At 36.7% G+C, this 24,101-nt stretch overlaps 4 protein-coding genes across 7 annotated transcripts; 1 reads left to right on the top strand and 3 right to left on the bottom strand.

Moving 5' to 3' along the window:
• Nucleotides 1–1,933: 1,933 nt before the first annotated feature.
• LOC117613938 (CWF19-like protein 2) lies at nucleotides 1,934–8,711 on the bottom strand. 3 transcript variants are annotated; one of them, XM_034342560.1, is made up of 12 exons: nucleotides 8,331–8,711; nucleotides 8,071–8,186; nucleotides 7,411–7,512; nucleotides 6,833–7,328; nucleotides 6,596–6,744; nucleotides 5,685–5,888; nucleotides 5,396–5,563; nucleotides 4,891–5,256; nucleotides 4,128–4,207; nucleotides 3,274–3,640; nucleotides 2,779–2,991; nucleotides 1,968–2,462 (listed from the first exon to the last, which is right to left on the bottom strand). In XM_034342560.1, the coding sequence occupies exons 3-12, from the start codon at nucleotides 7,453–7,455 to the stop codon at nucleotides 2,127–2,129; spliced, it is 2,424 nt and encodes an 807-aa protein (XP_034198451.1). In that variant the 5' UTR covers nucleotides 7,456–7,512; nucleotides 8,071–8,186; nucleotides 8,331–8,711; the 3' UTR covers nucleotides 1,968–2,126. The 3 variants fall into 3 exon arrangements, with proteins under 3 accessions (XP_034198450.1, XP_034198451.1, XP_034198452.1); XM_034342559.1 differs by lacking the exon at nucleotides 8,071–8,186 and having other exon boundaries at nucleotides 1,934–2,462; XM_034342561.1 differs by lacking the exon at nucleotides 8,071–8,186 and having other exon boundaries at nucleotides 5,435–5,563; nucleotides 8,331–8,709.
• A 1,987-nt stretch (nucleotides 8,712–10,698) lies between these two features.
• LOC117616765 (DNA repair protein XRCC4-like) lies at nucleotides 10,699–12,994 on the bottom strand. 2 transcript variants are annotated; one of them, XM_034346174.1, is made up of 4 exons: nucleotides 12,498–12,994; nucleotides 12,283–12,411; nucleotides 11,742–11,864; nucleotides 10,699–11,328 (listed from the first exon to the last, which is right to left on the bottom strand). In XM_034346174.1, the coding sequence occupies exons 1-4, from the start codon at nucleotides 12,780–12,782 to the stop codon at nucleotides 11,086–11,088; spliced, it is 780 nt and encodes a 259-aa protein (XP_034202065.1). In that variant the 5' UTR covers nucleotides 12,783–12,994; the 3' UTR covers nucleotides 10,699–11,085. The 2 variants fall into 2 exon arrangements, with proteins under 2 accessions (XP_034202065.1, XP_034202066.1); XM_034346175.1 differs by lacking the exon at nucleotides 11,742–11,864 and having other exon boundaries at nucleotides 12,498–12,946.
• A 514-nt stretch (nucleotides 12,995–13,508) lies between these two features.
• LOC117637071 (ureidoglycolate hydrolase) lies at nucleotides 13,509–18,499 on the top strand. Its single transcript, XM_034371839.1, has 12 exons — nucleotides 13,509–13,847; nucleotides 14,018–14,103; nucleotides 14,483–14,557; nucleotides 14,828–14,956; nucleotides 15,766–15,852; nucleotides 16,038–16,240; nucleotides 16,320–16,422; nucleotides 16,954–17,045; nucleotides 17,172–17,234; nucleotides 17,447–17,687; nucleotides 17,948–17,988; nucleotides 18,111–18,499. Exons 1-12 carry the CDS (start codon nucleotides 13,650–13,652, stop codon nucleotides 18,206–18,208), a joined length of 1,416 nt encoding a protein of 471 aa, XP_034227730.1. The 5' UTR covers nucleotides 13,509–13,649; the 3' UTR covers nucleotides 18,209–18,499.
• Nucleotides 18,469–21,148, bottom strand: LOC117637078 (uncharacterized protein At2g34160-like). The gene is made up of 5 exons (XM_034371852.1): nucleotides 19,732–21,148; nucleotides 19,291–19,339; nucleotides 19,037–19,099; nucleotides 18,868–18,938; nucleotides 18,469–18,734 (listed from the first exon to the last, which is right to left on the bottom strand). Exons 1-5 carry the CDS (start codon nucleotides 19,960–19,962, stop codon nucleotides 18,675–18,677), a joined length of 474 nt encoding a protein of 157 aa, XP_034227743.1. The 5' UTR covers nucleotides 19,963–21,148; the 3' UTR covers nucleotides 18,469–18,674.
• Between the last annotated feature and the right edge of the window lie 2,953 nt (nucleotides 21,149–24,101).

The raw sequence follows: 24,101 nt of genomic DNA, 5'->3' as shown, positions 1-24,101 counted from the left end.
TTAAAGTTCTATTTTTACGTCTCTAAATAATTGGCACTCAACATGAGAGAGAGGTCGAGAAGTATTATGGGCATGGTCATGGAGAGGCATCCTATAATTAGGGTTTAGGGTAGTCTTGCAGATTAATGGTAGCAAGTTCGAACCTTTATGACATTATAGTAGTGTGTGTGAGAAATCCACCATCTCATGTAGTTTAGACTATCGCTTATATTAGAAAAAGAAAAGAAAATAACCGGTCGGCTATACGTATTTCTATACTACTGCAAGGATATAGCCGCGCGGCTATACCTGTTCGGCTATACTTATTCTGACACGTGGATACCGATGCCTAATCTCAAGGCGAGTCCTTCTTTATATAAATAGTATAGCCACGCGGCTATACCCGGTTTTTAATTTTTTTAATAAAGTAGAGCCGCCCGGCTATACTCGGTTTTTTCTTATTTTTGCCCAACTTAGCACCCCAATAATTCGAACACGGTTATTGTCTCTCTATAAATGAGTGTTGGATTTGTTTTCAAATCCCATAACATTTCCTGATATAATTGAAGTTCAAAACTTATAGAAAGAATGTTACTTTATAACAATCAAAGAGCTTGGAAAATCTTCGTCCAAAAAAACAAAAAAGAACTTAGAAAATCTGAGAACTTTTCATTCTTACTGATTGAAAGGATGTTTCATAAAACCGAAGCTCTACCACCAATTCCAGAAATCCAGTTAAACTTGAGGCAACAAATATTAACAATCAAACATTAGGTTCATGACCAACAGATCAAAAAGCATAAAACCCCTTTTTTTTTTTCCTTGCTTGCTTCTGCACTGCCATTGCAGCAACAAAAACAGCATACCTAATATGTGCATCCATCTTGGTAACTGCAAAATATCTAACATCAACAAAAACAACAAGAACACAACTATATTGGGTAAGGAACAAAAACATAGTTAATTAATAACGTCAGTGAGATCAGATACAATCTGTCAAATCAAAAGGAATTAGATCTACTTCGTTGCTCATAGAAGAAACGCACTGTCTTCCATGTACATGTTAAACGAAAGAGATTGAACGGGTCCAGTACATCTCTTTATACAAAGAAACACGGCAGAGAGGAGAGAGAGAGAGAGATAGAGTCAGAAAGAATCTTCTGTTCTTTTCTCGGCCGTGATTTCATTGTATAAAAAAATGGAATGAACCCTTTGATTGATTGATTGATTTTGAGCCTTCAAATACCCTATTCCATTTGAAGGCAAAAGATGAAGGTACCGCCGCTGTGAGCTGAAGATGAGTGTACGGCTCTGTCTATCTTTGGCTAGGGCTAAGGCACGGGTGATGAATGATGATGTTATGTTGATATTTATAGGCACAATGATGCACCACGTGTCTCTCTCTCTCTTTCTCTCTCTGTGTGCCTGCGTACTCTCCACGGAAATCAACAGTGAAAAGAAAAACCCTAGTCAAAGTCAAATACCTTTATATGGTTTAAAAAGCTATTGGGCCTTTTCGACCAAAAAAAAAAAACCTTTTGGACCTTCGGGTGCTCAATGGTTATTTTTACAATTGGCAAACATCAGTTTTGGTCCTTATAGTTTGTCGAATTTTCACTTTTGTTCATGTGATTTTAATTCTAACAATCAAACTCTTATAGATATCTAGCAAGTCCAAATTTCCGTCCAAATTTCCATTCACTTCTGCGAAAAGCATGCATCGCTGACATGAAGAGGTATTGTGGACAAAATTAGAAGGGAATTTAATAGAATTTGTAACGTGTCCTTGAATTACGAGGGATTTAAAATAGAGACAAAATTTACGTAAGTGAAACTACAAGAACCAAATTGGTAAACTACATGAACCAAAAATGACTTTCTAGTTTTACCTTTATAATTTTACCCATTTACCAAATATAGCAAATTAATTGGAAAAAATGCAAAAACAAAACAATTCCGAGCCAATTTGGATCCAATAAAATTTCTCTAAAATATTTTATGAGGATGAATTACAATAAGGCAGAAGTATACCTATGGCCCAAATGGCTACAAGTACTTTACAAGTGTTCAGGTGAAAAACTCCAAGTAACCTTGTCATCCCATACTCTCTATATCTACAATAACGCAAAAAAAAAAAAAAAATGGTTTTAGGATTCGTGAAGTTGTTTTGTCCAGTCAAAAGACGCCCAATCTTGATCAAAGCTCTTAACTGCTTGCTTTTGTGCCTCCACTGTCTCGTATCTTCGGCGCCGGTACATGTCTTCCTCAGGCAATTGTAGCATGCCTCTGATAACATTCAGCCCAAGATTGCTATTGAACTGTGTTTCATCATCAATCACATGGACAAACCCCTTATTTAAACCAAACTCGACATGGAAATAAGGAAAGTGCTCCGGAATTGAGCCCCGTAATCCCTTCACGCTTGTGTCGATAAGTTTTTTTGCATTGTGTTGGCTCCACTCATCTTCAGCTTCATCAATTGCCTGAGATTATTTTTTTTCAAAGGTGCAGAAAAATTCAAGTCAGAATGTGAATTCAACAACATAGACTAAAATGTATATAACATTTTAGTCTGTGTGTATCATGTATGACAAAATCTATAAGCTGGACATGCACACGTCTATGTATCTAAATTTACCATGACAGATTTTTTGATAGAGAATAATGTCACTTGATTCTTAATATTCAAGAAAATAAGCGAATAAATCATACAAGTTTTCCAGAAAAATAAGTAAAAGCATTTCAAAACGAGCAGCAGAAATCAATGCATTTTAAAGAAAAATAAGAACATATCCTTACCTTTTTAAAATACAGAGGAGCTTCCTTCGCAATTTCATGGGGCAAAGGAATGCACTCAACTATACAGTGACGGCGTTGTTGAGCCAACCCTATCACAGTTTCAAGAAACACTACTTCCTTCTCTTGCTTTGCAAACATCATAATCAGGCATTTCTTGAAATTTCGAATTTCTTGCCACACTTCGTCATCAACAGCTCTTGTGGATGGCACATGCTGTGGAGAATTATATAGATCGGAATCAAATACATAATAACAAAGCATTTAAAATATTAGAGAAAGAGTGAACTAAGATTGCATCCCCTAGTAATCAAATCAACTTAGATGTTTCACATAAATCTGAAAAAGGTTCACCATCCTTTCCAAAGAATATAGACAAATCCAGTACAAAGTTAAAATATAAACATCCCTAGGGTCTCTACTTTTGAGAAATGACACCCGCTCACAATTTTATAAACAGCCAGTTCAAAGTTATAATCCAGTACTAATTAAGCTCACCTGCATCGGTAAAATGCAACAATGACCAGGTGCAACAGGCTGCTGCTTTGGCAACATCAAATATGAGAAATTTGCAATTGCCACAACAAGATGTGCCGGCCTGCTTGGATTCTCAAAGCAAAAGAGGCAACGCTCTTGCTGAGTGGAGAAACGATTTGCAAAACTGTTCTTCTGGGTGACCTTATGATCATCACTGCCCCGTTTCTTCCTAGACTTTCTGCTTGGACCATCATCATCATAGTCATATTCATCATCTGCCTGGCCAGATATACTGTATTTTTTGTTCTGCATTATCCTTTGAGCTAGATGCATATCAGCATCATCCTCCTTTTTCTTCTGCCGAAGGGACACATCCTGCTTAACATATCTAGATAAAAGGCTATCTGATTAGTGATCAGAACAAAAATTCCAACCAATAATTACAATTACTAGTATATGTGAAAAATAAACAAATCACTGAAATGGTAAAGTGCACAGGAAAAAACAAACAAGAACAATCCTTTCCAGGAACTGCAAAGCAAACCTCTAAGAGTTGGCCCATGTTTTATGATGTTTTATGTCACAAATGCTACATTGCACCAGTTCCTTTTAATGATCCTTAAAATTGTAGTTTGTTTACAGAAATGATAAAGCACACTGGAATAGAACAAGAAATGAAGACTCCTTTTCAGGGACTGCAAAAAGAACCGAAAGAGTTGTTCCATGTTCACTGTTAGAAATACTTACTTTGCTCCACTGTTCCTTTTTATAACTTAATGAATTCTTACACAACTGCACCTTATTTACGGCACAAGAGCATTAGAATAAACAAATAAAAGGCAAAAAGAATCAAGAATAAAATTATTGAACATTACCTGCTTGTGCTCCTTTCATTTTGTGGTCTAATTGAATTATCTCCATCAGCCTGCTTTGCCTTTATGTTTTCTACTTCTTTCTATTAACGAAAAAAAAAAAAGTCAGTTAATAACTGAAAAAACAAAGGAAGAAAATAAAAGATCATGACCCCATAAATGATTATTGTCCACATCCTATGAGTTTGTTAGAGAAGTGCGTTAACATAAATAATCGTAAGAAAAGTATGAATTATCCCAAAACAGGTAAATATAACTATCTCTTTCTTTACAAATTAATTTGATGCATACAAAAGCAGCAGGGGTGCAATCCAAGCACATCAATGATGTAAGGATTTTGAAAAGTTGAAGAAGGAACCAGTGAACAAAGGGAAGCAAAACTAAGAACCTAAATAGCCTCAACTGCAGAAGGGTCAAATCCACTGCATCAGAAGTTGGAAGGCTTCTATCCTAAGTTGCTCCAGAAACTGGGTGCAAACAGACTTTAATCAAATTTTAATTGTTGCTCATGACAGAGTATGGTTAATACAACCTCCTAAAATATTAGCTTTATATAACTGCACTGCATCAGAAGTTGGAAGGCTTCTATCCTAAGTTGCTCAAGAAACTGGGGTGTAAATAGACTTCAATCAAATTTTAATTGTTGCTCATGACAGAGTATGGTTAATACAACCTACTAAAATATTAGCTATAAGATATAAAGCCAAATCACATGATATATCCCTCCATCAAGAGAGGGAGAGAGAGTAATTGCCATGTTTCTTACCAGAAGTTCCTCAGCTTCTTCATGCTTTCCTTTCAAACGAAGTTGAAAAGCCTTAGCTGCCAACTGGTTCGCACTCAGTTCACCCTTAAATGCAGCACTAACTTCACTAGGTTTGCTAGTGTCTGCTACATTTTCGTAAACAGAACTACTAAAATCATCAGTCCACTTACCAAGAACCTCAGACATGAAGCTTCCATCGTTGGAAAACGTATTTAAGCTAGACACTGCCTCCGCTATAAGACCAGAGTCCTTAGTAGAAACATCTCGACTCTTTTGCTTTTTCCAGGATAACGAATCTCGAACTTTAGGCTCCCTCATTTTAGGATGTCCGAGAGATACATCCTTCAGGTAGTGCCGACTAGTGTCCTAGTAACCACATCCAACTAACATGTCAGAAAAATGAAAAAAATTATTTTTTAACTAAAAAACAATGCCGATAAATTTCAGTTCAATTTCACAGTTAAGCTTTTTTTTTTTTTTTTTTAAATAGAGAGCCCCCATATACCTTTTTACTATCCATGTCACTTTGATTGTTGGAACTTACTTGGTTATCCTCACTCAGCCCTTTCTTTCTACTTTTTATGGCATGCAGATGAGCACGAGATTGGGCAGCTTTATTAGATGCCGCAGAGACTGTTAGTTGACCAAGAGAGCCCCAACGCTCCCCAACAACCTGTATAATTCCAATGCATTAAAAAAGACAAGATTCAGACCCCCAAAAAAAAAAAAAACGAAACAAGGTAGGCAGTGAACTTGCGATGCTTGCTAAGACCTAGAAAGCTAAGGTAGCATACCTCCTGGAGCCTTCGTCCTTCTCGAGTTGCTTGCTCTTTCGCACGCTTCAGTGCTTTAAGTCTCCAACTTGCACCTCCATCCCCAACAACAGAGGAAGACAAAAGTTGGTCCGCACCAGCTTTCGGTTCATCTGTATCTTCTGGATAACCACTTCCATCATCCTTGAAATACGGATTTAATTCCCTGGGATTGACCTTCTTTATCTAACAGACAGGGAAGATAAAGTGCAGTTAGTAAACAACCATATAATTGTAAGAAAATGAAAGGCAGGGAAGCATAATATTGGACCCAAAAAAAAATCCCAAGTGATGCAATTTAAGCCACCATTGGAGCACAAGCTAGAAGGGAAACATATTATATGCTGGCATCACTAGAATCCAGAATAACACAACTCCACAAAAACAATTTCATAAACAAAACCTTTCACAGCAACCAAAATGAGCAGCTAAAGATTTAGTTTCTCTCTTCTAAAACAAGAATAAGGTCACTTGTTCTTTTTGGGGGGCGCCCGGGGGGGGGTGGGTTGGGTGGGGTGGGTGGTAAATTTCACTAATCTCTGAGTTTTAACCCATGTCTCACCTTAGTCCTTGAACTGTATAACATGTGACACTTAACCTCCTAAACTAACAATCTTCTGTTTAGTTAGTCCAAATAATAAGTTCTGTTTAAATTTCTTAACAAAAGTGATCATGTCAGTGGCACATGACCACTTTGTTAAGGACAACAGTCATGGCTGATCTGCACCCAATTAATGGGGTTACTCAACCTTTTCCTCTGCCATCTCATTGCTGACCACTACCAACCAAACAAACAGGACTATGTTGGCTAAATAATAGAAACTTAGCAGCCCATTTGTAACACTACTACAACTATAAAGGTTAGATGCATGATTTACAAGGTGAAAGCGTACCTCCTCAACCAGAGTTTCCTTTGGTTGCTCCTCAACAATCACTGTAGGTGTTCTATCTGTTTTTCCTTCAGGTCTAAGCATCCACTCTAAGCCAATTTCCTTCCTTGCAATTTCTCCTTCTTTCGAAGGACTAGTTCCTCTACCACCATCTATATGAAGGAATGGAGCATGAATGTGATCAACATCATATCATTAGATTTAAAAAAACCTTTTAGAAAAATCGCATAGATGACCTACCAGAGAATTCTTCATCCTCAAGGCTTCCGTGACTCCTATTTTTACTCTTTTTCTTTCCGTATTTTCTACTACCTTTCTTGCGCCTTTCTTTCCTATCAGAATAACTATCACTGTCTTCCCCATCAGAAGGAGAAGAAGAATGATCTTCTGATATATATGCTTTTTTACCACTACTCGATCTCTTCTTTGACCTACAGCTGACCTCATCCTTGGACAGATCCTCACCACTTCTCTTTCCTTTTCTCTTACTCTGACTCTTTCTTCTATCACAATCAGAATTTCCCTCACTTTCATTGCCTGAAGAATATGACGATGATGAATAATCATCAGACGAATACCACTTTTTTCTAGACCCCTTCTTTATTCTCTTAAGATCTTCACCATCTGAACTACTATATCGAGAACTCCTCTTTCCCTTCCTAGGCTTATCATCATGACTACCTGACCTCTTCTTCTGTTTCTGTTTCTGTTTTGCAGGAGTACTGGAATTCTCATCCTGTTACCAATAGCAAAAACTATTAATCTACTCTTTAGAAAGAACAAATAAGAAAACAAAACAAAAGAAGGATAGACTCTACTTTATCAATCTGGTCTCGAGGTATGAACTTCACTCCAGCAAGCATTGTTGTTTCTAATTGCCAAGAATTTGGACAAGCTACGTACAGTCAAACAACAATGTCCTGCAGACAAACACAAAAAGAATAGCAAGATCTGTTACTTTCCAAAGATGAAGCACGATAATGTCATACTATAAATTAATGGTTTACATGGTGGGGTTCTGATGTTAAATGGAAAATTATACAATCCATTGTACTCAGTAAGAAAGGTCTAATGATACTGAACCCTTTTTAAGAAGGAAAAAGTTTCGATAAGAGCTGAAATATTGCTGCTGAACAGCATTAAACTTTGATAAAAGATGTAATTTGGATTGTTGGAAGAACTGATCACTGTAGATAAATAGTAGCAACTAGAGCTGTGAATAAAATGCCTTTCTAATCTTCCTATCAGCCATGGATTGTTTCCACAGACTCAAAGCTGTGTATATATTACACACAAAACAGTTACTTCCTTTACTTTCAAGTCATATTGACTCACATCATTAATGCTTATTACTCTTCCTTACTTGCACCATTGCATTGCAAAAAACTTCAACAGGCAACTAGAATCAACTTACCGCGAGTGAAACAGAAGAGCAAACTAAAAACAAAGGGCGTATATTTAAATAGAAGAATCCAGACCAAGTTGGAAATTGAAGTTCTTGTTCTCGTTGGTGGCCGAGAAAGCAACGGATTCAAATATCAGCAGAATTCAATTGAGGCATGCGTTGAGAAAAACGAAGAGGGGTTGATGCAAGCTGAAGAAAAAAGGCAAAAACAGAGGAAGGGTACTAAAAACCGATCAATGAAAAATGAGAAACACCCAAATTTCTGTTATTGAAACCTAGCATTTCAAGTTAAGCAAGCATACAAATTCTTGAAAAATTAGAGAATGAAATTACCAGCAGCGGCGTGCTTTGTGGCTATGGTGGCAGCCTCATTTGACGGCGTTCGAACGTTTGCTTTATGGCGGTGATGAGAGGTTGGCACAGAGTCAACAGTTGGGCACGGAGAGAATGATGAGCTTCTATATCTTTCTCAGCAGAAATTATCAACCCAAATTCAGCAAAAGAGTGAGCTGTTTCTGAAGAACCCAAATCAAAAATCAAGAGAAAGCAAAAGCCAGTTCTCACTAGTGATGATTTGGATTTGGTAAGAAGGATGATGGACGCGTCGGCCCTGCGCTAGCGCTACGCTTGAGAAATCAAAACTGAGAGGAAACCCCAAAAAAATAATAAAAAACCCGAGAGAGAGAGAGAGAGAGAGAGGAAAGTTTTGACTGAGAAGGTGTTTGGGCCTCACGTGCTAGGCTTGCATGCACAGGCCTTTTGCCTATATAAGAACACAACTTTTCCTCCTTTTTTTTAATTAATTTTTTTTTTTTTTTTTTATGTATAGAAGTTGATACTTTATTCAAAGTAAATTTAGGTTTTAGCCTAAAAAAATTTTTCACTTTTAGAAAAATTCAAAACTTTTTCAAAAAAGACAGAAAAACTTCTCAACTTTCAAACCAAAGACATGTAAATGTAAAGAATTCCTTAGGAAATCAAAAAATAAATAAGGACAATTTTGTCAATTTTGGCTTCTTTTAAAAAATTTCTTTCTCCTTTGACTTTTTCCAAATTTTATTCATTGAGGATGAATATAAGAGTTTTTTTTTTTTTCTTCCCCCAAAGAAAGGCTATGGGGAAACTCACATATACCATAGAGACTCGAACCCACGACCACACTTGGAGTACAACAAATATATGGACTAATCCAACTAACACCCCATTAAATATAAGAGATTTAGAAGCAAGTACATTTAGCTAGTCACTGGGGTCTATCCTTAATTCAAACACTAAAATTGAAATTTTTGTTGCCTGATTACTTTCACAATACGCATGCTTAGCTATAGCGACTTTGTTTTGTATTTTTCAATTAAATTATTTTGATGAAATTCTCAATTCTATGTAGTATATAAACAAGCCAACGACAATTATGATTCAAACAAACAATTACACAATTCATTTATGTCCTAAAATTCTAACAATTGTTTTTGCTTCTCATGTTCCTCTTCCTTGTGGAACTTCCAAACCGAAGCCATAATGCCATTAGAGGTTGAGCATTTAGGCTTTTCCCTTTGGATCTGCAATATCAGTACACAGCACTTGTTAAAACTTAAAAGCAAACATACACTAAAAAATGTAGAAAAAAACATATGTGATTTTACTCTTTGCTTAGAGTTGCTCTTGTGGATCTTCACTGTCTTCAACTCATCTGGTCTGTTCTTTAAGTATTCCTTCAACTGCTCCTCAGTCATGGCATCTATCATGTTGGTCTGTCAAAATGAGATGAAAAAAAATGCATATGTTAAGTCTTTTAATGTCACAGATTGTGTTTTACCAATGTAACATCTCTCAACGCCTTTGACCGTGCATTGGTTTCACAGTGTAAGAATCAACGTGGTCAATAGTCCAAATGATTTATGACATGCTCAAGTGATCTATAATATGTATACAGAAGAAAAACTAGACAATAGAAAATGAATGAAATATAGTACCCATGTTTTCAGATCCTCTATTTGTTTTTCCAGGACCTCAGCCTCCTTGTCTGCAAGGGTTTTTCTCTCCTCCCATGAAATAACTCTAGGCTCTATTGTTGTCTTTGGTTTCTTCGTTCCTTCCCTCGTTGTAGACATTGTTTTCTTCTGATTTCACATAACCAGCAATTTTGGAGATTGAATCAAAGAACTGAAGTAAACCTGCAATGAAATCAATACAAATAATGAACATGTATTTATAGGAAACTAAAAGTAACGGCTGACTTAGATAATGGAAAAGTATATATGATGGTAATACATTAAAGCTAGACAGTTACATACCTTTCGAAGAAAGAAAAAAAAAAGCTAGACAGTTGCATGATGAAATACGTTAAAGAGAAACAAGAGCTCTTTCATATGCTGCCAAAGATTTCAACTTTTTTTCTGCTGCAAAGAATGCATTTCGAAGAACCAACACCCCGTGCTCTCTTTCCTCTCAAGTTTTCAAAGGGTTGCTTACCCATTACATTTAATATTGTAATTCAGAGTTTTCTTCGAGAAAATAAGGTTCGCAAAGCGATAGAGCTTGTTTAAGTAATGCGTAAGAGGGATTTAGCACCTAATTATGCAATCATTTCAATGTTACTCGAAGTTCTTTGTAGGATGCACAATGCGATGGAGCTCTTGAATCACTTCCCGATTTTCTTTGAGATGAATCGCTACGTATTCATGCTCATACCCATACCGTGCAACACAAGAAAGTATTGTAGTATATTGTAGTATTCTTCAATTCAATGATATAAGATTCAACAGTGTACAATGTAGTGGCTATGTTTGCCTTTTCCAGTTGCTAATATTGATGCAAATTAGCAACCGGGAGTTAAACTGAACTTATATAAAACTTGGAACAGCTCACAGCTAGGGAGAAGAAAAAAAACATCTTCTAGATGCCCATCTTCATTTCATGACAGAAGTTACAAAAGTTTGTATGCCTCTAAAAACCTCAACACTTCAAAAAAAAAAAAAAAAATCTACAACAAGATACAAAATAGACATGTAGAAACAAAAGTAAGCAAAGATCCTAGGAGCGGGTATTTGCATAAACATGCTGAGATTTAGAATAGAAAAGTGGGACACTAATTGTCCGCTGCCCTCTTTCGACCCCGACCTCGAGACCTAGTCCTCGGAACATCCTTGGAGGTAACTGGAAGATCTTTCAAAGATTCATCCTCACTTTTCTCATCAATGCTGACAAAAGGTTCAGTTTGGTCTGAACTCGCTTCCTCTTCTTCTGGCAGTTTTCCAGCAATTTCTTGTTTTGAAATCTTATCTCGAAGCTCTCTTAGTTTAGCTTTTTTTGAATTCAAGACCCCAAGAAACTAGAAGAAGTTAAGGAAAATTCAGCCAAGACATTCAAGAAAAAGAATTACTTGCACAAAGATAATTCTCAATTAAATGATCGAGTTGGATGAAAACAATCAAGTCAATCAAATGCCTAATACTCATTTCGAATGATCATGCTGATTAGTTCAAAACTAAAGAATATCTGAAAAACGAAGACATCAAAAATTTGACTCCAAACCATTGCAGGTCATTCTTCATATGAAAAACCAACTCTCACAAGGGTATATCATCTGCGGAACACCACACTCTAGAGTGCAATGATTGTCAATTGTATTATATGGCAAAAGAAGTTTGAAGCTCCATTTACAAAATAAAAAAAAACATTTTGAGAACACAAAGATAAAAAACAATATCGATGAGTAGATCATAGAGGTATATTATGGTGCACCTTTGCATAAATAGCGGATTCAAATTCTATCTTCTCATTGGTAAGCTTCTCACTCTGTGCTAGACACTTCTCAGCTTCCACTTTCAATCTCTCAAATGATTGAGTTTTTCTCACAACTTCTTCCTATACATACACACATTCATATACTAACATGAATTAGACAAGCAACCAAATTAGACAATCCAAAGCAACAATTTGGAAGCCTAAAAAAATCAGTCTAATGCAACATCGGCTTCTCCATAAACCCAATGCATCAGGACCAGGTGTAAGTAACATCAAATGGACACAACATCATAGGCATTTATATGAAAAAGTTGACCCAACTGCATTCCTTCAGAAACACAAAATTCTTCCAGAACATAAACCACAACTTATCTTTGATTACCAAATTTCAAAAATTCAAAGAGGGAGTTCATATTGGGTAGATTCCAACAAAATATACATAGAGTATAGAGCACTTGAAAGTCATATCATTCATGTTCATAAAACACACTGCTTCAGTACATAAAAAAAAAAAAATTACAAAAAGGAGGAAATTTACACTTAGCCCAACATTTGCATCCATGAGAAAATCCAATACTGCTGCTGTGGTTTGCTTACTATTAGGCGATGGCTGACATTTCCACCGCCATTCTAGCTTGGTCCCTTCCTTCTCAAAAGTCCATGACAACTGCACAAACAACAATTACACAATCACACACACAAATACACTATAAACACAATTTTCCCCAAAATAAAATCCCTAATTTTAATTACTCTTTTGTGGCCGTCGCCGGCATCGGCGAAGCCGTAGGCGGAGTCTGGGTGCTGAAACCCTAGGTAGCGCTCGGCCAACGCCACGTACTCCGAGACCGGCTGATCCCACTGAGCCGCTCGGTCTCTCACTTGTTCTTCCGACGCGTGGCAGATCCAAGCGTTGAGGCCGTCGGTGATGGAGAGGTCGAAGCGGGACTCGAACCACGTGCCCTTAACGTAGATGGGTTGTTGAGCTTCTTTGAGTTGGAGCTTTAAGCACGTGTGCTTGGGGCTCGGGGTCTCCATTGTTGCAGGCTGAAAGCTTTCTCTACACGCTCGGTAAAGGAGAAACCTTGATTTTGGGTTTTGGGTCTTCGACTCTTCGACTCTTCCCGCCTTCTTTTGATCATATGGATTAACCGATTAAAGTCGGCACCTTTTTTTCTCTCTCTTTCTTCCAAAAGTATCAAGCTTTTTTATTTTCGAACTGCAAGTGAGGGTCTTTTTTTATAGAGTTACAAATGCAAAAATAAGTTAAGTCAGTTAATTAGGATAATTTAGAGTATTTAAACCATCCTTATATGAAATTTTTTCTTAAAAGTCATTAAACATTAGATAACACATGATTGTATTCATAGGTTTAGATGAAATAATCTTTGTCAGAAAGAAAAAGAGAAATATAAATTGGATCAAAGAACTGAACTTTCTTATCACCAATCTCGTAAAACCTTTTGAGAGTATTTGTGATAAATTTGTACATAAAAAAAACCATAAAGCAAATGAGATTAAAAAGAAGGGTCTTTCGCATAGGTTCATGATAACTTTACATTTTATAGAAAAATCCTTCAAGTTCAATATTTCAGTAAAATATCATGATGTACTTTTAAGTGTAAAAATTATGATGCATTGAGAACCAAAATAAGTAGCTAGTTGAAGATTTGTCAATTTTTTTTTAACTTTCTCTATAAAAAAAAAAATCATAAAGCAATATGACCACAAAATGACATGGTCAGTGTCACTAACCATACACAAAACAAGACAAAAGCAGTGACAGATTGGCATCGACGGATGAATAATCACACAAGGGCATCATAGGCAGCCGTGCGGTACAACCCCATCTTAAAATTATAACTAGTTTCACCAATCAATCAACCAAAGCCCATCCAGAAAATCATGTCTCTGAAATTCTCTCACTCAGCAATTATTGTGCTCTTTCTCTGCTCCTTCACTACAATCTTAGCTCATGAAGATGAAGACCCAACAATCAAAACAATGGAGGATTTCTCTGGCTACCCTATTCACGAGCCACACTTGAGCTTTCAGAACACTGTCTCTTCACTATCCGTTGACACTCGAAGTTTGCAGAAACAGGTACTTAATCAAATGTGACGAATATTACAATTTCTTGATTGGCTTTTACCAACTTGGTCACTTTGGCTTATTGGGTTTTATAAAGTGTCTCATAAATAAAGCTGTTTGAGAAACTTGGGTATGTTCATTTGTTCATATCTGAGCTAATTTTGTGAATATTTGGTTTTTAGATTGATGAACTTTCAACTTTCTCGGATACACCTGCCCCATCAGTTACCAGGATCTTGTACTCTGACAAGGATGTATTGGCTCGTAGGTATGTATGTCATTATATCAGTATCTATCAATCAACTAAGCTTAAATTTTAGCCAATCCATTCAGATTTCTTACTAAATTTTGCTTGATTGTAGAATATCAGCATTCTTTACCATTTATGTTGTCTGTATAGATTGACGAGCAATAGGCTACTTGCATTTTGCATCTCAATGGTGTGTTATGTATCTTATATGTTGCAGTTGGAGTAAGTGTAAGAATTTTATTTATAGTTTTTTTTTTCCGTGATAAAAACAAATCCAAACGTTGAGCATAATAGCGGATAATGACAGGATGAGAACTCTGGTAATGCATACAAATATTGAGATTTAACCTTTGCTATGTGTCTAATTTTGTTTTCTTTGGGTAATGTTTAACTGCAGATTCATCAAAAACTTGATGGGACTCTCTGGTCTCTCTGTTAGAGAGGATGCTATTGGTAACATATTTGGTCGGTGGTGAGTGTGCTATGCCCCAATCTTGTAACTTTTATTTGTATTCAATTCTGTCATTTTAACATTGTACGGTTATAAACTTGGGGTTTCAATTAAATTCTGGAAAACCCTGATTCCCAACTTCTTTGGGTGTGGTAGTTTGGTACTTATCCGTTTTTGTCCTCCTTCGTCCTTGTAGCCCAGAGATGGGCCTTGTTTAGTTTGGTTACATTGTTCCTTATATAACACTTTCATTTTGTTGACCATGTTTTTGTCTTGCTTTCCTATATGCAGGGAAGGCTATAACCCAGATCTTTCTGCAGTTGGAACTGGCTCTCACATTGATGCCATTCCATACTCCGGAAAGTATGATGGGGTTGTGGGTGTTCTAGGTGCTATAGAAGCCATCAACGTACTAAAAAGGTTTGCACCTTTCATGAGTCCTGGTTGACGCTAATATGCACCTAGGTATTAAAAAATTTGAAAGTCTGAACATAAAATTGCCATCTTAATTTATTTGGGCGAGCCTGGAGCCTTAGCATGCTTGATTTGGCTCCACGAGATGTTCTCCCTGTAATGTATCCCTTTAGCATTTCTATTAGCAATTAAGTTTTAAATTCGTGGGTGATCTAATTTTGTATATTTTTTAGCTAAGAGGCTTATAATTAACTCTCTTCTGGTAGTATAAGTTAACCACATAGATGCAGGGTTGAACTACTCAGATGGCCATCTGCTTTCAAACCAGAAGTAGGATAAGTCTGGACCCAAGGGGAGTTGATCTCAACACACTCATCTATAGATGATTCAGCAAGAGATTGGAAACATTTGTTGTAGTTGAATAGTATCATACCCTTTCATCCAAATATACCCCGAAAGTGTATAATACCGTTGGGTTTACAGCAACATGTTCCATGGTATCTTGATTTTCATTTATCATCTTATAAGTTGAATTATTGTTTGAGGAACTTAATGATGCAAAAAATCATAATCAATTTAAATCATTTGCAGTCTCTGGAAAGGGGGACAAGGATGAAGCACCAAACATGTCTATCCTACATAAAATACTAATAAAATACTAATTAAATCAGAATATGGAGTAGATTGTAACATTGTGGAAGTATTGGTAATGGAAAATATCCTTATCAGAAAGTACAATTTCAAATTTTGTATGTGGTTTTCCTAAGGTGAAATGTAGTTCCAACTCTCTGGTTATGCAACTGGCTGTTTGGCAGGTCTGGGTTCAAACCTAAACGATCACTGGAAGTTATCTTGTTCACCTCAGAAGAGCCGACACGCTTTGGAATCAGCTGTCTGGGAAGGTTAGGACCGCTTACAGTTTAACTCACAAGAAGCCATACTGATGTTTCAGTTAATTTTCTGCTCAAAACCTTTTATCCACTTTATGTTCTAATTTTTAAATTTTGGCTTGACTCCAACAATGAGGTGTATTGATTTAGTAAATCCATTCTACCTTTTCCCTATATCTAATTAAAATATTGTGCAGCCGCCTAATGGCGGGGAGTAAGACACTTGCTAACACTCTGAAGACAACAGTTGATGGTCAAAATATATCTTTCTTTGATGCTGCACAATCTGCTGGTTACACCAAAGATGAAGGGGACTTATCCAGTGTGTTCCTGGAAAAAGGAAGCTACTCTGCTTTTGTGGAATTGCATATTGAGCAGGGCCCTATTTTGGAGGATGAAGGTAGGCCTTTTTTGACATATACGTTCCTGACATTAGGCATAATATCTTATACCGATCAACCGTGTGTTTTTTGGTCCAGGTATATCAGTTGGCATCATAACAGCCATTGCAGCCCCAGCAAGCATAAAAGTGGATTTTGAAGGCAATGGAGGCCATGCGGGTGCTGTCCTAATGCCAAATAGGTGAATTATTTTTCAGGCTGTAAAAAGAGGACTATATCAACTGGTGTACTTTCCATGTTGAAGAGGTCCAGGATTATATGCAACTGGCCCCCGCCCCCACCCGCCCAGTGTTCATGATATTTCCCCAATAGTTTTTGAAAAAGGACTCGTCCTGCTAAACTAATTATTTTTTTGGTTAAAATCAGAGTGAGTTATGAATCTGTATAATATTTCCTTTTATTACTGACATTGCATTACGAATAAAAGTTCTACTGCAGTTTCCTCGCCTGAGGTTTTCAATTTTGCTAATCATTCTAAATTTTTCCTTCGATTTATTTTGGTTCTGTGCAATTTCGACATCTTAGTTTTTTTTCCCTTTTCTCATTTCAAGCCCCTTCCAGGAATTACTGTGACTGCAGATGCGCATCAGTAGTATTATATTTCCTAATGTCAAATATGAGCTATCTCGAATGCGGTCATCCTTACCAGTTTCTTGTTATACTTGTTCCATTGAACATGAAGCATAACTGTTTCATACATCATTTGTACCAGAAATGATGCTGGACTGGCAGCTGCAGAATTAGCGCTAGCTGTTGAGAGACATGTATTAGAATCTGGATCTATTGATACTGTTGGTACAGTTGGTAAGTTGTGTTTCCTTCACACCTAAATGTAGGACAATGGCTTAATTCTTTGACTTTCTTCAATATTTTGTTGAACTGTTTTAGCGCTCGTGTTGGCTATTGTTGTTAATAATTCCTTTTGACAAGGTATTCTGGAGCTACATCCTGGAGCCATCAACAGCATCCCTAGCAAATCACATCTGGAAATTGGTATGGTTTGTGGGATTACCTTTTCAAGTACAACATACAATTTATAGTACCAAGTTGGTTTTTCCTTATAGTACTTTGTGGTTGTTAAATTTACTGAAGTTTTAGAAGATCATCGTATATTCCTTTCTCATAGCTTTGCCATAATTTGAGCTTTTTGGATACCAATCTTTGGATTATATATAATATATATGTATATTTTTTTCATTTTGCAGACACAAGAGACATTGATGAAGAACGAAGAAACGTTGTAATTGAGAAAATCCATCAATCTGCAATTACTATAGCCAGTAAACGTGGGGTCAATCTATCAGAATTCAAAATTGTAAATCAGGATCCACCAGCACTTTCTGATAAATCAATACTTGATGCAATGGAAGCTTCATCGAAAGAGCTAAACTTAACACACAAGTTTATGATTAGCCGAGCTTACCATGATTCACTGTTCATGGCCAGGTAAGAGAGTCTGGAAGTTCTACATTTATCCCTACGTCTCACCCCCGAGAAAACCAGAAAAACGAATAAACAAAACCATGGTTTATTTATCCCATGTTCATCAGAATTTCAGCTGTTTAGTACATGCTTATTCATACTCCGCAAAGGGTTACTTAGGATTTAACATACCTTTATTTGGAGAAATTCAGATGGTGAAGAGAATGCCATAATTATCTTTTTCCACAAATAGATTCTGATGATATATTTTCATATCCTTGCAGAGTATCCCCGATGGGTATGATATTCATTCCATGTTACAAAGGTAGAATGTCCTGTCTATTTTTGTCTACAAACGAGGAATCATTTCCACTTGCTGGTAACCCTGTGATGGATCAAGTGATCGATACAAGGCTCGTATATACTGATGTCCATTTGGTTTTGCAGGTTACAGCCACAAGCCTGAAGAATATGCCTCCAGTCAGGATATATCTAATGGGGTCAAGGTTTTAGCATTGACCCTTGCCAAGTTGTCATTGCAGTGATGTTTCTTCCATTTTAGTGTTGTTGGCTGGATAAACTAAGTTTACATATTTGGGGTATATTGTTCCATTTACGCCCTTGTGTTACTGTAATGATGATTTGTATGTATACTTTCCATCGAAGACTCTATTACCACGTTAATTGTAAAGAAAAATCAACCTTTCACAACTTAGTTAAGAGAGAGAGAGAGAGAGAGAGAGAGAGAGAGAGAGAGAGAGAGAGAGAGAGAGAGGGCTGAAAAAAAAACTCTGTAAACACCATATTATTTATTGTCAACAGTAGATTTGATCTCAGGACACGGGACTATAAAGCAACGAGCATGTAAGAAAACATGCATTGTGAAGCAAAGGACTAATCTTGTTTCTCTCATCTATCTCATATGCATCATCATATGTCTCAAACTCAAACTTTACTGAAAAAAGAAATTTCTGAAATCCAAAGATGGAATCAATTTCTGAGTCAATGCCTTCATGCTGCAGCAACAGCGGTCTCCTCTATATTCTCAGCTTTTTCCAGCAAAATCGCAATCTATGAGATCACACAAGAAGGGAAAATTAGGGGATTAATGCAGAATAATTACAATTCAGCAAATAACATGACAATTCTGATAATCAACGGCAGGCACAAATTCCAGCACTTAATTAAGAAGAGATTAAACAACCTGAGCCTTGAGAACAATCCGTCCATTTTCAACATCCACCAGCTTTGAGACAATAGTACAGGTGCTTATCTCTGTTCAATCACCCCAAACAAACCATTATGATAAAGATATTAGCAAAATAGCATTGTAAATGAAACAAATATCAATTGAAGCCATAAATTAAACTTACTCTTTTCAACAGCCAGTCCATTCCTTTTGAGAGTCTCAGCAATTGTGATCACAGTAGGAATAGCTGTACCAAATTACTTCCCCAAGTTAATTAAAAGAAAATTATGCATCTTGAGAAGATAACAAAATTACCAAACAATAGCAGATACTGGCCAAAGAAGACCATCTGCACCCAATATTGTTACTCAATCACTCAATAGTATGTGGAAATAAATAAATATGCAAGAGAAAAAGGGGAGTTTCAAGAAGTTGTACCCATGCCCAAGGCAAAGAGCTCAACAGAATTGTACTGCTTGATGTACCTCTGCAACAAAGAATAGATCATTCAATAAAGCTCCATTACAAAGAGGCAAACACAAATTAATTCACTCAGAAAATTGAGGAACCCTAATCACTCAGAAAATTGACAAAATTGCAATGCAGATTAATTCAAGTACTGGAATTGTAAACTAGTGGATTGATTCAGTTCAGGGGATAATGAACATCCTAAAGCTCCATAAATCTTCCGAATTGTGAATAATGGATACATTTTCAGGTTAACCAGATCAAGATTCGACAAAACACTGCAAGAATGTACTAAAACCGTATCGGCCGTCCATTAATTTTCTTTCCCTCTGGTTTCTCATCAACCAAACACGCATGAGACAAGAAAGCGAGAGAAAACGTATACACATTTCTATAATATATAGATTATACCTTGGCAAGATTGCAGTAGAAGAGGAAAGGTCGCTTGGAGTTGGAAACATGAATTCGGTTCTTGTTCATCTTCTTCGTCTTCTTCTGAGACTCAGCAGCAGTAGCAGCGATATCAGCAGTAGCAGCGTTCTTGGCCTCGCCACCATCATCGCCAACAACAACAGGCTTCTTGTCGTTCGCTATCTCCATGGCCTTGAGCTCCTCTGCAACAACAGCTACACTCGCCTCCATTGAAATCTCTCTCTCTCTCTCTCTCTCTCTCTCTCTCTCTCTGTGTAAAGGGCGGGAAAGTTTTGATGGAAAAGCTTTGTGAAATGTGTGAGTCGAGTGTGACGGGACGGGTTTATATCGGAGGGCTGGGCATGCTGTTCCAATGATAAGTAGACACGTGGTCGTGCATGATTGGTTAGTATGTTCTTGCGGTTAGGCTCTAACGGTACGGTTGGGCAAAGCTGTAGAGCGCAGTGGTGGTAGTTGCTTAATTCTCAGTGACGGATTTGCCCTTGCGAGCTGCTTGGAATTGCAACATTACCATTTGTATTGAACTTGAAATTGTAGGAAATTGAACGATGAAGCCCAAGCCCTATTTTTGGGCTTATTTATGTAGCCCATAGTAAAGTTTTGTAGTTCACCTAAGTTTTTTCCTTTTTAATTTTTTCTCATTGGCAGATTGTACCACATCTTATGTTTATGTCAATCTCCACCAAACATCTATTTATTGAGAAATAATTTGTTGCAAGGAGCGTATAGGTTAAGTGATTAAGAGCATTTAGTTGTGAGTTCAAATCCTCTTTCTCCAATATCTCTTGCACTCAAAAAGAAAAAAAAAATTTCCTACAAGAAAGCCTCATATTTGATAGGGTTATTCGTAGCAATGGTCCATCAACTACACCCGAAGTTACATTTTGGTCACCACCAACTCAAATATTAGTTGCAGAGGTCACTCAAGTAAGTGTTTTGTTACACCATTAGTCCTTCCGTCAAACTCTATTCAATTTTCTGTCAAAAATGAGGATAAATTTGGAAGCTTCCTTCTCATGTGGGTGTTCCAGTAGTTCTTTATCTCATTATCTGTTCTTCCAGGTAGTCTTCCAACTATCAACGACCATATGTAACATAATCCAAACAAAACCCATTCACGTTAAACAACTCAAAAACTCTGTTCCAAAAAACAGAGCATATAATTTGTTGGGCTTACTTGTTTCCGAGGAGGCTATGGAGTTTGATGATGAGCTCATCTTCAATGAAATTGCCACGTTTGAGATCAGGTAAATTGATCCAACGCAGCCTGCCCTTGCGAGGAATTGGCGTGTGATTTTTGTATTGCTGCAACATAAAGGCCAGCCCTTGCGAGGAATTGGCGTGTGATTTTATAGCCTTTTGACTCAAAGAGGGAGAGAGAGAGAGAGAGAGAGAGAGAGAGAGAGAGAGAAGGTTGATATCGATACCCAGATTGGATTTAAAGTTTGGTTCTTTTTCCTTAGCTTATTTTCTGGGTTGTTTTAGATTGTTGGGGAGAAGCGGGTGAGTACTGAATTGGGACAAGGACGTGACTTGGGTTCACGTAAGTGGCTTAAAATGGGAGATCTTGAATCTGTGCAGCTTCGAATTTTTTGGTGTTCGCAAGGGTTGAGTTGCGGCAATGGAGGGTTGTGGAGAAAAGGGAGGATTGTGGATGAATTTTCGAATTTATCCTCACTTTTGATAGAAAATTTAACAGAGTTTGATGGAAGGACTAATTGTGCAACAAAATACCTACTTAAGTGACCTTTGCAACTAATATTTGAGATGAATGACCAAAATGTAAATTCGAGTATAATTGAGGAGCCATTGCTACGAATAACCCTATTTGATAAATTAGTATACTCATTCCTCTCTAACCTTTCCCTTTTGTTTGCTAAGCCAAGCCCACTTCACTTGACTTTTACTCAACTATATGTATAAAATTTTCAAAACATCTAAAATTGCAAAACATGAGACTTCATTTTAAAGGAACAAATAAGTAGCAAATGATCCATTGATATAGTGATTTGGAGAAAATTCTCCCTCCAAAAAAGATTTTGGGTTCAAGTTTAAAATAAATAATAATATTCTACCTACTAATAGAATATTGAGGGCAAACCACACTCGTGCGAACAATCACAACATCAATTCATCAATTAAATATAACGTGATTTTTCACAAGTAGCCAATTGACCAACTTAGCCCAATTTGTATTTCTTTTTCCGTCGAATAAAATCTCTAACATAAGCTTCGAGGCTGAGGCCATTTTAAATTAAGTCTCCTTGTCCCCCAATCATCCCCAACAAGACTGGCCAGTCTAGATGATTCTCAACGGTTGTTACTAACTAGCATTTTTTATTATCAAAGAAACGAACCAGCCTCTTTGAACCCTCCCAATCAAGCTTTGAAACTTTTGATTATTTATTTAATCTTCAACCGAAGAAAGCTTTGCTAGTTATATTAACAGTGCATTGTGCATTCTGCAGGAGACTCTAAGCACGAGGAAAACTTAATTGCGATGATTTTATATGGATAACGACTGTGACGAAGTTATGTGATAAGAATAGAGAAAGTAATGAGTCAGATAATTTAGCAAATGTGGGTTAGGTGGTTGACAAATGCACTGTGCATACTCTCTTGCATCCGAGTTCGAATCCCCTCCTCGTATATTAAAATAATTTAGAATATCACCTTTTTATTTCTTATGTGTTAGTGACGTGGGGAAGTTCCGTTTCTTCTTAGTTTTCTCACACAATACACACAAAACTTTCAGTCAATCATGCCCGTTGGCATGTAAAATGTCCAATGTGGGACCCGTGATCAATGGCTCAATGTTGAATTTGAAGCCGTGATATGGGGATGTGGGCCCCAATCACGGGTGTGTCCCTACATGAACTTGATTTATTTAATATTACATGCCTTAAATGGCACCCTTTCTCCTACTTCCTTCAACAACACCACAAAAGTCATAGAGCCTCACAGCTCACAAGCTCACTTACATACACCCACCCACCGTCTCACCCTGTCCATTACTAACTACACATTTATCTGCTCCATAATCTTCATTATCTTCAATTAATCTGCCATTCAACTACCCACTAATATCAATTATAACCTCACTTTCGGTTCACCCCACAATTGTTTAGACCCTTTTCCTCCCACCCACTGCATGTTTAGGATTCTCTAATTTGATAAAAATTAATTAGCTGAGGGAGGTTGAACAGTCATAATCCTCTATCTTCATTTTTTATTGTTTTGGATACCGTGTTACCTGCAATTAAGATTTCTAAACTTACGTACAACATAGAGATATCAGCTATCAGTTATCGCATGTGGGTCTTGCATTGTTGCATGCATAAATTATTGAAGATGTGTAATTGAATTTATAAAAATCCCAAGGTGTTAAAGAAGAAAGAGAGACAGAAAGATTAAAGTATGTGTACTACTATATATCGTGTAAATCAACAATGAAGTAGAGAATGAGAATTAAACTTAGAACATCTACGGTCCGTATCACACAAAAATTAATATCCCTACAAATTTAAAGCTGTTAAGGAATGAGCAAATACTGTATATCAAGGTTTAGTTGATGCTGCACTGCCCTTCCTTTTTTCCTCCTCTAAATGAGATGAATAAATCAGAAATCACACAATCAAGTTGGAAAACACCTAGCAAGCAGATGTCCCAAATGACATAGCTGTTAATAATGAAGTTTAAGAGAATGAGCATGGGTATTATGGGTATTTTGGGCATTTAAAGAAAATAAAGGGATTGATAGATTAATTAGAGGGTGTTGGGGCTTTATCAAAAGGGTTAAGCGGGAATAATCAAAGGAGGGGGCCTATGCAATAATTACAGATGGAACGTTTGCTCTTTCATTGCTTTTTGGTTAAGACATGAACATCTTCTTCATAATTTGACAACCCCTCTGTCAAGGCCTCTAACCCTCACGTTTAGCACCAACAAATTTGCCAAATTATCCTTAAAAAATATTTTTAAAAGGAAAAAAAAAGAAGGATTAAAGTTAATCATATAACTAAGCATTGCCTTCAAAGAAAAAAATAATAATAATGTACAATATTTTCCAAATCATGCATTTATAAATTAAACAAAGTTGCTAGTTAGTTTGCAATGCTTGTAGTTGGTCAATTCTCCTTCACTTCAAACCCCAAATAGTAAATTTAAAAAAAGAAGGCTCTATCTAGTTTATTTTATTTGTTGTTTACCCATATGCTTTTTCTTTTTGCTAATTTTTGGGAATACCAACGCATCTAAAAAGAAGGCTTTAATGCTGTCAAAGAAAGAAATAATGCTTTAATGATTTTCTCCTAACAAGGTATAAATTTGAAAATAAAAGGAGCTCCCTT

The sequence above is a fragment of the Prunus dulcis genome, chromosome 1 (assembly GCF_902201215.1).
Source record: "Prunus dulcis chromosome 1, ALMONDv2, whole genome shotgun sequence".
NCBI classification, from domain to species: Eukaryota; Viridiplantae; Streptophyta; class Magnoliopsida; order Rosales; family Rosaceae; genus Prunus; species Prunus dulcis.
This window is presented reverse-complemented; position numbering and strand designations above follow the sequence as displayed.

Coding starts and splice junctions, on each gene's coding strand:
- LOC117613938 (XM_034342559.1), bottom strand. CDS start 7,455: ATGCTTGCTGGAGTGAAGTTCATACCTCGAGACCAGATTGATAAA. Junction 6,745..6,832: donor TGAGGATGAAGAATTCTCTG/GTAGGTCATCTA, acceptor TCCTTCATATAG/ATGGTGGTAGAGGAACTAGT. Junction 2,992..3,273: donor GTTGCATTTTACCGATGCAG/GTGAGCTTAATT, acceptor AATTCTCCACAG/CATGTGCCATCCACAAGAGC.
- LOC117637071 (XM_034371839.1), top strand. CDS start 13,650: ATGTCTCTGAAATTCTCTCACTCAGCAATTATTGTGCTCTTTCTCTGC. Junction 14,104..14,482: donor AAGGATGTATTGGCTCGTAG/GTATGTATGTCA, acceptor GTTTAACTGCAG/ATTCATCAAAAACTTGATGG. Junction 16,423..16,953: donor GCTGTCCTAATGCCAAATAG/GTGAATTATTTT, acceptor CATTTGTACCAG/AAATGATGCTGGACTGGCAG.
- LOC117637078 (XM_034371852.1), bottom strand. CDS start 19,962: ATGGAGGCGAGTGTAGCTGTTGTTGCAGAGGAGCTCAAGGCCATGGAG. Junction 18,939..19,036: donor TGGACTGGCTGTTGAAAAGA/GTAAGTTTAATT, acceptor GTGATTGAACAG/AGATAAGCACCTGTACTATT. Junction 18,735..18,867: donor GGATTGTTCTCAAGGCTCAG/GTTGTTTAATCT, acceptor GTGATCTCATAG/ATTGCGATTTTGCTGGAAAA.
- LOC117616765 (XM_034346174.1), bottom strand. CDS start 12,782: ATGGAGACCCCGAGCCCCAAGCACACGTGCTTAAAGCTCCAACTCAAA. Junction 12,412..12,497: donor CCGGCGACGGCCACAAAAGA/GTAATTAAAATT, acceptor TTGTTTGTGCAG/TTGTCATGGACTTTTGAGAA. Junction 11,865..12,282: donor ATGCAAATGTTGGGCTAAGT/GTAAATTTCCTC, acceptor GTGTATGTATAG/GAAGAAGTTGTGAGAAAAAC.